Source organism: Abrus precatorius, unplaced genomic scaffold (genome assembly GCF_003935025.1).
Source record: "Abrus precatorius isolate BTA unplaced genomic scaffold, Abrus_2018 Scaffold6, whole genome shotgun sequence".
Taxonomy (NCBI): Eukaryota; Viridiplantae; Streptophyta; class Magnoliopsida; order Fabales; family Fabaceae; genus Abrus; species Abrus precatorius.
This window is the reverse complement of record NW_020874406.1, coordinates 23149321-23162189: the sequence shown is the minus strand read 5'-3', so window position 1 is coordinate 23162189 and position 12869 is coordinate 23149321. Positions and strand designations below refer to the sequence as shown.

Sequence of the window (12869 nt, the reverse complement as noted above, 5' to 3'; positions counted from 1 at the left end):
TTACAATACTAAAGTTATTTATTTTTATTATTTTTGGTTAGTCCATTTGTCTTACCTTAAATCTAATGGTTGACCGCGTCGACATCGCCGAACATATCCGTCCAATTTTCATCATCTTCTAATCTCTCCACGTGGCATTTTCACCAATTCTAGAGGCCGGTGCCGGTGCCAATCAGTGACTGCCGAATATTAAATCAGTTTAACCCCTAAAAAATAAAATAGCAGAAGTAGTTGAAACATTATCTTACTAGATTGACAATTATTAACAACAATATTTTTGTCATGCCCCCAATACATTTAAGGTGAATTATATATATATCTTAGGCTTAAATTGACTAGCCTAGCAAGCATAACATGTTAGTTTGGAATGGGTTAAAGAGCTAAGAGACTAAGAACCTGTTTTTACTATAACTGTGGGGTGCTAGAAGGAGCTGTATAGATAGAGACCCTTGCTTACTTCACCTCCTTCCCTTTCTTCCTTCATTATCTCTCTCATTTTCTTCTTCTTCTTCTTTGTTGCAAGAAGCTAAGATAAGAGAAATGGGAAATTGCCAAGCTGTGGATGCTGCAGTGCTTGTGATCCAGCACCCTTGTGGGAAGATAGAGAGGTTGTATTGGCCAGTCACAGCAAGTGAAGTCATGAGAACCAACCCAGGTCACTATGTGTCTTTGATAATACCATTGCCTGTGCAACCACATGACCAAAACCAAGACCATAAAACGGTGCGTTTCACCCGTGTTAAGCTTCTTAGGCCTAATGAGACTCTCAATCTTGGCCATGCTTATAGGCTCATCACCACTCAAGGTATGTATATATAATATATATTCATGTGTGTTTGTGTGGTCTTAGATCTTTCTAGTGAATCTTATAAAGGGTCAATTACTGTTTTGAAAGGGTATGTGTTCGTGTGATTTCATGTTCTGAGACCTTCTTTTTATGGTTTTAGAGGTTATGAAGGTGTTGAAAGCAAAGAAACATGCAAAGACAAGAAAGCCACAAGGAGAGACACTTGAGAAGATGCATACAGTGCAGATGGAGAAGCAGGGTTCAGCTAATGAGACACAAGCAGAAGGGGAGTCTGACCCTGGAAAGACAAATCAGGTATATCACATATGAACAATCCTTTTCCTCTTTTCCCTTTGGATTAATTATTATTCCATGAATAATATTCTAGTATGAAGTTGTTTTTTGAGTCCATCCCAACAGTGAATCCACTGAACACTTTGATCTATAGATGCTGAATCTCTCGTGTATGTATGCTTTAAACAAAATATACATATATTGATACCATGTGTCATGCAATCCTTTCCAAAACTTGGCCAGGAGGTTATAATTATATGAAAGTATTAAACTCTAGCCATTGTTTTTCTTTTAAAATTAAGAAAATAAGTAATCATAGCCAAATGATATATAAACCAGTATTTTGGAGCCCATGTTTTGCTAGAAACTGAATTTTAAACACATTTTTTTCTTCAGTTTTAGAAGTTTTCATTAGAATTGATAATAAACAGCATAATGAATTTCAGGGAATGGGAGCAGAGAGACAAAGACTAAGGGTGCCTTCAGGAAATCCTGCTGTACTGAGGTCAAAATCCTGGCGCCCCTCTTTGCAAAGCATTTCAGAGTCCACAAGTTGATTGGTGCAAAGTTGTGGCATGCATAGTGGCCCATAGAATGTTATATGATTGCCTCTATAGTGTCAGATGTTCGTCCTGGATTATTCATGTTACATGGGCATGGAAATTCAACAGAGGTTTGAACCAAGATTTTAGATTTCTCTTCCATCACTAATCACACCCTCAACAGCAAAACCATGCTCAAGTGGTAACATGTTTGTATAGCACCAACAAGAAGAATAAGAAAAGACAGAAAAAATAGAGTAATGAATGTAAAAATCTATTAGAGTGAGTTTTGTGATTGATATAGTTACAGCAGCATCCACACCTTTCTTTTAGTTATTAGATTTAGCAAATGAGCAATTCCTACGGACAACTTGAAGAGAACTTTTTTATTGCAAAAAAAGAAAAGGAAAAAAAAAACATGAAGGGGAAATAATTAATATTAGTTGAGTTCCAAAGTTCCAAGTCCATACTAACATAATTTTGACCCATAATGTTGATGCTCTTGCAGCCAGAATTGCTGCTAGTAATTTTATTTTATTTTTTCTATACAGCAACCAACATATCCGTGAATGTCTCCACCAATAATATGCCAGGACCACCATACTCCTAGAACAAAAACTCACAAAATATCTGTTTTCCAACCTAGACCAATTAAAAATCTATAACTCAAAGCTCAAATTGGAATTTCAAAAAGCCACCGTTTGATTCAAGACTGCATCAAATGATAGGTAGCACGTCAAAACATTGTCAGCTTTGGACCAAACAGGTCAGAAAATTTGAAAAACTTTGATAGAGGTTTTCTAAAAATTAGTGCTGATTGTGTAGTATTTTTTTAAAATTTTTTGTTGGGTGTCAATTATTGTACCGTTGCATATCAGGTATGGCCTCCTAATTGAAAAGAGAGTAAAAGAAGTTTCTTTATTGCAGAAGGAAATAAATACACTATCGGACAATAGACAGCTGAATAAGGAAAGGTTTGATATAATTGAAATGTTATTGACCACAAAATTCTGATAATGGCTTGGCCCAGATTCTCCAATAGTTTAAAGAGAAATATTTTTTCACTCAAAACAACCCTTTTATTCATTTGTTAAAAGAGAATTGTGCACCAAGAGCTTGAAACAACTTATCTTTTAATCAACTCAGTCTCTAATACGCATATACTAGTAGCATCCAATGTATGCCCAGATACCAAAACTAATGTCAATTCAAATTAATTCATCGGTTTTTTCAATGTGTCCAAGGCCAAATGATAAGAACTTATATATAATTATATTTTATTAAAAATTACAAGATATTTCAAGATCCAATATATTTATGACATTAAATACAATTATATTCAACATAAACTTATTATTATTATTATTATTATTATTATTGTGTACTCTTAGACACATGCTAGAAAAGTTGATTAATCATTATTTGATAATTTAACTGGTGAGTCTTGATCCTCATGAGTCATGCAATGACTAAAATAGCAAGTAGGGAATAAGCCTGAAACATCACGTTAGACAGGGTCCATGACTGTATAGGTAGCCAATAAGTACTAGTATGGGCCTGACATCCTAATACAAACCGGCATGCAAACTGAACTCTTATGAAACTCATGATAACAGTAATAGTTGTACCATAGTATTATTTTTCATAAGGTACTGTTTTCTTGATATTTTACCCATTACATAAAGGATAAATAAAGAAATAAAGTCGTGTAACTCATTTCCTACCTTCTCATGTCTCAGCATTTCCAATAATCAACATTTCTACTACTTCCATTATTTCATCTATCCAAAGAATTGCATATCACCTCACGAGTCATGACTAGAACCAAATCAGACAGTCTATCTCCACTGATTGAGACTCAAAATAGACAACCAGGTAAACCTAACTTAGGATTTTTTATTTTTTTTGGCAATCATTAAGGAAAATTAAGTAATTATAACATCCTGCCAACCAAGGACCACAGATCAAATCTGCAATAAATTCTCAATTACTCTGAAGGGAAAAAGAAAAGGTCCATATAAAATAAAGGCACATGCAAATGGGACCTATATTGTGACTTATCAGTAAACATTTGCGATATTCTTATTAATGTTACATGATTTCTTCTAGGAAGAGAATGTTGGCCACAAACATTAATGAACTAATTCCTTTAGATGTACCAATATTGGCCACAGAACTATGATATATGTCCTTAATGTGGGTATGATAATCGATAAGGTTATTATCAGTAATTAAACACAGGTATTTCAAATTCATTTTAGGATCCCTCGTAATAATTATAGAGATTAAATTCTCCGTCCCATCCTGCCCACCTTCTTTGACGGAACTTTGCTGAAGCTTAAGCATTTGAATATTATGGATTATATGAAACTAAAAGTGATGAACAGAACCCTTGACTTATGATTAGCCTGTGTTTCCAAACAGAATGCTTGAAAAGATGAACACAGCATATAATAATTGACTTTTGTTTTTTCAAAAAAGATACTGAAGATCACCATGAAACTCATGCTATATAAGAGATCAATTACTCTCCAAGAGTTATCTTTACTAAATTTATAAAACCAGAACTTACATATTACAATAAGACAACACTAATTTATCTTTCTAATCAAAAGCAGAATTTCTGTTTATATGCAATCAAGAAAGTTCACTAATAATGCTTTTGAATTGAAGTTAAATTCACTCAAAGTCTCAAACGTAGATCCCAACATTATAAGTTGTAACTTTCAGGTTGAAACTTAGTAACGCGATTATTAAATGTTTCCAAAAATGTAATAAATGTGTAAACACTTGCCATCGTAGCCATTGTTCTAATACTTGAAACATAAGATGCACAATTATTTTCTTTTAGTAAATACCGCCAGTATTAAAACAAAAATAGAGGAAGACGTAATTGGCATTGCTAAAGAAGAATTAACATGTCTTCAAATTTTTCATTTATAAAAAAATGAAAATACTTATTATTTGATTAGATGAACATGGCATTTCTCAAAAATTGACTAGAGGAGACATGTTAACACATTAACATCTGTAGCAATATGTTAACACTGTGCTAAGATGGATAGTAAATCTAAACAAACCACATTAATTATAAATAGCATTTGGTGCATGGATGGAGCATTCCTTTCTTTTCCATTTTCTTAGTTTAAGTCTTTTTAGTAAACTCAAATTTTATCCTTTTTTTACACACATGTTCTATTCTATTCTATTTCTTACATGTATCAAATACAACAAAACTTATCTTCACTTGAATAAAATATTAAGATGAATAATCATAGTTGACACCCGATGGATTTGAGCTTGGATAAAATGTTAGCATGAATCTTGGATGTGATTTTAACATTTCAATTTTGTATAGACCAAAATATTATTTCCAATTCTTTTTGTCATTTATTTTTTGGCCTCATACTCACCATTTAGATTGATATATGTGAGAAAATGTTAGAAATGCCAAATATACAGGCCCATTTAAGAAGAGGAGCACATGTGAAGGGGAGAAGGAATTGGATACTAGTATTACATTTATTATACAGCTCCCTCCTCTCCACTAGTATATATTATCTCCTTAATATGAAATTTTTAAGTAACTATTTGGTAAAAATAGTAAAAATATTATTGCTGAAAACTTGTAATTTAAAATTTATAATTAGTTAATTAAATTATAGTTATTTGATAAAATTAATTAAACTGGTAGGTAAAATGTGTCAAATGACTTAAAAATATATTAAACTTATTTTATGTGATTATAAATAATTTAAAAGATTAAAAGTAAAAACAAAAAACAGTATTAGAAATTAGTTTTAAATAAGCTAAATGCTATTTAAAATTATTAAAGTGAGAAAATATAAACTTTCAAAAAAAAGTGAGAAAATGTACTTTACACAGGTTAAAATATTTATAAAAAATACTAAAAATTTACTTTTAACATAAAAGTTTTTAAATATAAATTAGAATAAGTTAGTAGATTAGTCTCTTAATTCTTAATTTTATTTTAGTTAAATTATCTAAATTTTTTATTTTATTTTAACTTTTAAAGTATTTTAAATAAGTCTTTTTTTAATATTAATTTCATTATAAATTATTGTTTATTTTCTTTTCCTTTATTCTTTCTTTTTATCTTTTTTTTTCCTTTCTTTTTATCTACGTCTCCATAGAGAAAGATGGTCCAGTGCATACAGTTAACAATAAATACAAAAGAAGAGAAAGATCAAACAGATAGATGAAGAAACCAATTTAGAGAGAAATTTGTGGAGACAAGGACAAGGAGCTAGAAAAGAAAAGAAAAAGGACAAAAAGGTAAATAAAGAAAAGGAGATTTAAAAGTAAGATTAGAAGTTGAAATAAAAAAAAATTGTAGAAAAAAAAACATTATAATAAAGACACAAAACACAACATCAACATGCGAACAAATTATGATACACAAAAAGTACTTGTAATTTTAAAAAAATAAAATAAAATGTATGCGCAACTTTAACAACGTTTAAGTTTTTGAAAAAAAAAAAACAAAACAGCGCAGATTATTTATTTTACCAAAAAATTTTAGGTGTCACTTAGTTAACGCCCGTTTCACGTAATGTCAGTTTCGTAACGTCACCTAAAATAGTTAGATTTTTTTTTTTTAAAAAGGCACAAAGTCGTTTGTCTTTTTGTCAAAAAAGTCAATGTATTGTTTTTGGTCAAATAAAAAAAATTTCGTTATCGATATTTTTGTCCAACAAAAACTGGTTTTCTTTGAATGATAGATCTAGTTTTAATCGGCATTGGGCAGAAGCCCAAACAAAAATATTTCAATCGCCCCAGATTTCCATCTTCATCATGAATACTGTTTAGAACAATCTCACATTTCTTAAGACCAATAAAGGTTGTTGACTGAAAAAGAGACCAATAAAAATCTGACCCAAGAGAAAGACCAATAAAAGAAGTATCCCATATTTCCTGTATTAATATTTTGTAACAAATATTCTCCACAACATACTTTCTTCTTCAAGATATAATCAGATACTAAATATGCATATCTCTTTGTCATCACTTCTTTTTTCATGTGAATCCTGATTCATCACTTTGTTAGAGACTTTCTATTTAACTCAACCCTCTTCCTCTATATTTCCTATATATTAATTCTCTTGCACTCTCAGAGGAGTAGATATGTGAAGCATGCTCACCTTATAAACTAACAAATAAAGGCAAAAGCTTTAGGCATAGAGCTTGCATGTATTGAAATTTTCTATAAAGTTAAATGCTTAATAAATAAAGGGTGAACATATACTAATCTTTTTGTCATTTCTGACCAAAAAGAAAGAGGAAGGTAACGTTGCTGTTGAACGTGACAAAATATGATTCTATTACTTAATATAATCAATATTAAATCAACTGATCAATTCATAAGAAACCCAATGAAGATGGGCACTAGTAATTAAGTAGTTCCTTTTCACCTTTTAGGTATGCAATGCAAAGTGGGGATTGGTGATCGCGTTACAAATTATCAAATATAACTAGCATAATTCAACTCAGAATACTAATGTTGTGTGACTCAAACACCACTGAGTTTTTTTTTTCTCCCAATTATAAAGCTTTGTTAAAAGTATGAACTCGTAAAGTAGGAATATTAAGAGGACTAAACCTAATTGGTTCTCAAGCTTTTATAATTACTTTCCCTACGTCCACATGACAAAATAGAAGTCTTAATTGGTATTCTTTAAAAATGTTTACAACAATTGACATTGGTTCCATTTCTTAATTTTTTCGAGTAGACTTGAAGTCTTCAAGTTGGTCCACTCTAAATCTATCTTAACCTATTTTTATCTCAATTTTTTAAGAAATAATCATTTTTTTTTCTTATAAAACCGATTAAAAAAGCTATTTTATTTGATGATAAACTCAAACTCAACCAAACATATACACTATATCCCTTTTAGTTGGTAGAAAGGTGCTTGGGCCCTCAGTGGGGTAAATGCTTTTGAATGGTTGTGGCGATAACTCTTCCTCTTTAAATTCAAATTCATTTACCTGTGAGAGGAAGAAATTAAAGAAAGTGAAGCATTGGCAATTTACACATCATCTTTACGCTTTAAAGAAAGTAAAAAGATGGTATAAACACTATGATTATTAATGACTAAAGGAAGGATCGGAATAACTGAGTGATGAACCATATCTACCTTTCCATTCACTAAATAAAAATCAGTCCTATCTATCTATGCATTTTCGTTGTACTTTCTGAATTCGGCTATTTTACTTCATCTTTATTCCTTCGCAATTATGCAATTCTGTTCAATCTTTCGGCTAAACACACTCCCCTCTTTTCTGCTGTCTATTCCATCTTTTCTTTGGTTTTCATTGCGCTAAACTATACATGCAAGATCCCCACCAACATTACATCATTTATTTTTCACCCTAAAAATAACATTAAACATTAATATTAAAATATACAGAATGAATATCAAACATCTCAGCAACAAAATTTTCACGTTTAAGACTGAAAATTCGTGGGTGGTTTACTATTAAAAAGATTAATTTAAAATTTGTATATTAATAATGCATCAAAATTTAATTCACACTTAATACCTAAATCACTATAAAAAATAATTTTTAAAAAATGCCCAAACTTCGTATAAATTATTCTGACATGTTCTTAATCAATTTGTAAGATTTTAATAATTATAATTATTCTCATACCTGCACTAAAAACTTGTTCACTTTTAAGGGTTTGTTTGAATTGGCGGCGTTGAGAGGCCTCTCGAATCAATTATATTTCTAACGACGGAGATAAAAAAAAAAAATTTACTTTCTCATTTATACTTATCCTAAAGGAGTTAAATCTCCATTTATTTTTCCCAAAAATAGGAACACAGATGACACAGATCAAATTTTCAATTCTAGCAGAATCAATTTCCATCGATCCAAGAAAGGCTGTAAATCGTTGCCACACGAAAGCAAAATTTACCCTTCATTTTATTTTATTTTATCTTTTTCAGTATGTATATGAGTTAATAAATTTCAGACATGTCATGCTGCTTTCACATAAAGTTTTTTGTTGGGTACTTGTTGATATTGACTAGGACAAGAGAGGAAAGTTTATTTATCACGCGAGTAATAAACAGCATATAGTAAGTAGCTAATCGAGTGATAAATCAAATTGGACGTTGAAGAGGTGGTAGTGTGGTGGGGGTGATATAATAGATAGATGGTGTGGCTCTATATAGAGTTTTGATGATTAAGGTGGCGACTCTTTTGTCTCCACTCTGTCACTATGGAGAGGTCCATGGCAGCCACTATCACAAAGCGTAAATAAAGAACGCCACGACACCCACGCTTGACGCTCCCCCTCCCAACTAGCTAGCTCCTATAACCCCTCTTTCTCATTCTTTTTATGGCATCCAAAGAGGGAATTCTGGTACACGACAAAAAGCTCACATTTTAAATTAGAAAATATATGCAAATACAAATAGGTGAACCTTCGAAGTTTGAACCCGATTGATTTTACATTGTGCAACATTGCATGTATTCTTGATACGTGTACACGGCTATGGTTTGTGAATTTCTATATGACAAAAGGGACTAGCTAGATCACCGAGTATAATTATATGTGCATGCCACCATTGTTAATTATTAATACAACTACATCATTTATTAGCCAGAATCAAAATGATCATATGGTTGGGACTTGTGAGCATGGTTTTCATTATTTTCAGAAGTGGCATGTATATACATATTACAAGGAGTTAATCAATTTACGTATAAAAAATTGAGTTCTGGCGCCATCATTTTTGTTATCCAGGCTTCCTTTTTTGTTGCTTTTCTTTCTCACTTTTCTTTATACTATCTGTCTTTAATTCTTTTTAAAAATCTGCTGTAGAATGGGGACAATGAGTGCCACAAGGACTTGAGCTTAGTGCTGTGTCTTGCATTCAGCATCAAAATCTATATAGAAACCATATCTGAGAACTCAGAATCATTCCAGCTTTTGAACCTTTTATCTCTCAGGGGACCTATATTAATAGACCTTTTTGCCTCTACCCCACGAGCATATTGCTAATTTTACAACTAATAAAGAAGTATATGAAATTTTCAATGGCGGTCCTCTATCCTTGTCATATGGACACCTAAAGTGGGAAAATTCCTTAACAAAAAAAGTTGGTAAAGAGTTGGATTCTACATCCTGCACACCCCTCCCCAAGCCCTACCATTTATTGAGAGGGAAAAAGAATTTTTGGCTTTTGGGTTATATACTTAGGATTCCTCATTCCTCTCACTTTAAAGGTCATTTTGTTTACACATAAAGAGAGTGCGTGGGGGAGGTTTTTTCTTTTTTATGAGATAAGGAAGTAAGAGATGTAAAGTGCCATGCATAGTTTAGCATACACATTTAAGACAAAAATATGATAAAATCATTTGTGTCACAATTGGTCCCCTTGCCATATGGGGGGGGGGGGGGGGAGTGGACATGTCATCCCCTCATAGGACTAAACAATGTTAACTACTGTTTAACTTGCAGATTTGGTGAGCATAATTACTTTGGTCATTCCTTTCCATGCATGCCATAATAATGGGTAAATTATAAGCTCTAGAAAGTGATCATCAATAACCCAAATTCCCATATATACTATTATTCGGCCCTCATGATGGATGGAGGATATTGGTGAGAACTATGGCATGACAAAATCCAACTCACTTAGTTCTCCAATTTTTGAGACGGCTTCACATCTCCTCGTGCCCCAATCTGCGGGTATGACAGGCTGACACCCTCCTTGGCACATATACTCAAAGGGCCCTTAACCCGTTAATTATGTCTTTCATATGTATCCTCTAAAAAATACTAAAGGAGAATATTATTTTTACCGATTTAATTCATATCTAAACGAAGAGAAGTGTGAAATAAGAATGTAAAAATTTATTTTTAGTTAATTTGAAGTCAGTTTATAAAATATTTGAATTTAATCAAGGGTGGATAGATATTAATTCTAACTTACAGTTTTTTTCACGTTAAATAAACTAAATTTTTATTTTTACTATTCTATTTTTATACTGAAATGAAAATTTGTATCGTTAATATAACAAAGTGTTTCATGATTATAATTCACTGAATAATATAGACTTGATTTATCATTACTCATTTATTTAACTTAACTCACTTTGAAATAACTATTAACGCCACAGCTTCTACGAAAAAATAAGAAAAAAGATTTTCACCACAAGTTTCGGCACATGTGCAAAAGTATGTGATTGGTAAGAGGATCAGAATTTGTTCTGACATAAAAAAAAATGTTAAATGGTATGATTTTTTATACACGGCACTAAAACGGATGAATTTTATACGATTCAGAATAAAAAAATAATTTAAAAGGCCTAATTATTCATCAATTATGTCGATTTTCACTTGTTAGAGCGTTTTTTCTCGTCATACTTCAACATAGTGTCGAGGTTGTTAGCTTTGCAAATAAAGCAATGGGTTAACGAAATCAATACTCTTCTCCACGTGCATTACTTTTTTATAAAAGGTTTAGGAAAGGCCAAGGTTTATGTCTTGTGATAATCAACGTTTTAATGGTATTTTCTTTCCATCCATGGCCTGTAATATCTGTCCCATTAACATAATAATTACGAAGCAGGCTTTTGATTAATGCCAGGATTTTTGTCGCACAGTGGATTCCTAGATTTATCATTGTGTTGATTATGGGAAAGAATATTATTTCTAAATTATCTTATCCTTTTATTTGTATAATTTTTTATTATTAAATGTGTTTTATAGTTTAAAAACAATAATATGTGTATTTTTATTTAATAATTATTTTATAAATTAGTAAAAAAATTATTAAAAGGATAAATAAATAAAGAAAATATAGCAAAGCTTTTGCAAGAAAAGATCTTGTTAATGTATGAATAAAGTTTAGCTGTAGTATTAAAGCTTTTGCGAGACAGTGTGTCAACCTTTAATGTTGATATACCCAATGTTCATTATGCAAATTATTAAAATGAGAATTTAATTTTAATTGGAGAACAATATTAAAAGTACTTAGGATATGATTTTATCTGTAATGAATATAATAAGTTATGTTAAAAGTGTTTCTTTTGTTTGACTATAAAGAGAAATATAAATATAAAACTTTAGCGTAAAGATAATCCATTTCTGTCATAATTTACCAGCTGCCCTGCAATTTTTCGATCTTAATAATCATTCAGTGGGGAAGATGGTTGATCTAATTAATTAGCACTTAATCCAAATTTTTATGGCTCCCACCAAGTTGACCCATTGCAATATTGCGTTAATTGGTTAAGCAAACTGCCGCTACTTTTAATAAATTGGCACATCTTAATAATTTGACAGGTGGAACATAAGACGGTTGAATGGGGGATCCACATTGGTGGAATTTTCCTGAAACCATTCATAAAGCAGGAATAGTATAGCATGAACTATGTAAGAAAAAGACCATGCCTCTTCTCTCAATGAGGATGAACCAGATATTTTAGTTCAAGGATGAATTTCCATCTGATTCATAAAAGGCAAAAAATAATTCAGGTGAAAAGGAAAATTCCTGCTGTATGCAATTTAATAAATCAATATGGTGGTCCAATTGCTGGTCCTTGATCCATGCAATAATCAATTATACAAAGCAAGCATCCAAGAGAAATGAGAGAAATAGGTACTGAGCTTATATTGTCACTACGTTGCCATATTTTTCTTCACTATGGTCCATCTGTGCAGTGGCATCGTTTGATGAACATGGGTATAGACAGAAGTGCATGGATGAGATGGAGAGAATAGGATGTTTATCCAATGAGTGGCCATATGGGTGTCATGCAAAGGAAGTGATAAGATTGCGAGACAAATGCCTAACATGCATGGTTACTTTTTCTGCGAAGACATGGGAATAAAGCCATGGTGGTCTGTGTGCAAGCGTTACTGCATGCAAAAATAATATACCTTATGTCGGGGATATGGGGCTAAATGACAAGCTCTCTCTGAGTCGGGCCTTTTAGTAGTAGAGAAGAAATTATGTACTAAAGTAGCTTTTTTAAGATCTATTGCTTTTATTTATTGATTGGTTTTATTTTTTGTGCTTTCAATTTGTAAGCTTCAATATGTGCTAGTAATTAATACTGATATAATCTTCAAAGTAATAAAGGAGTTTGCCTGTTGGTTAAAAAAACTAGCTCTTTTGGTAGTTGCCACCACCCTTCTTCCACTTCTTTATGAAACAATTTATTGGCCAAGAGGTATTTGATGTAAAAATTGAGATATTTAGGTGCCC

General features: G+C 31.6%; 1 protein-coding gene across 1 annotated transcript; it reads left to right on the top strand.

Annotated features, from left to right (window-relative positions):
• The first annotated feature begins 418 nt into the window (after window positions 1–418).
• Window positions 419–2147, top strand: LOC113869312. Its single transcript, XM_027505577.1, has 3 exons — window positions 419–805; window positions 948–1102; window positions 1528–2147. Exons 1-3 carry the CDS (start codon window positions 541–543, stop codon window positions 1636–1638), a joined length of 531 nt encoding a protein of 176 aa, XP_027361378.1. The 5' UTR covers window positions 419–540; the 3' UTR covers window positions 1639–2147.
• Window positions 2148–12869: the final 10722 nt, after the last annotated feature.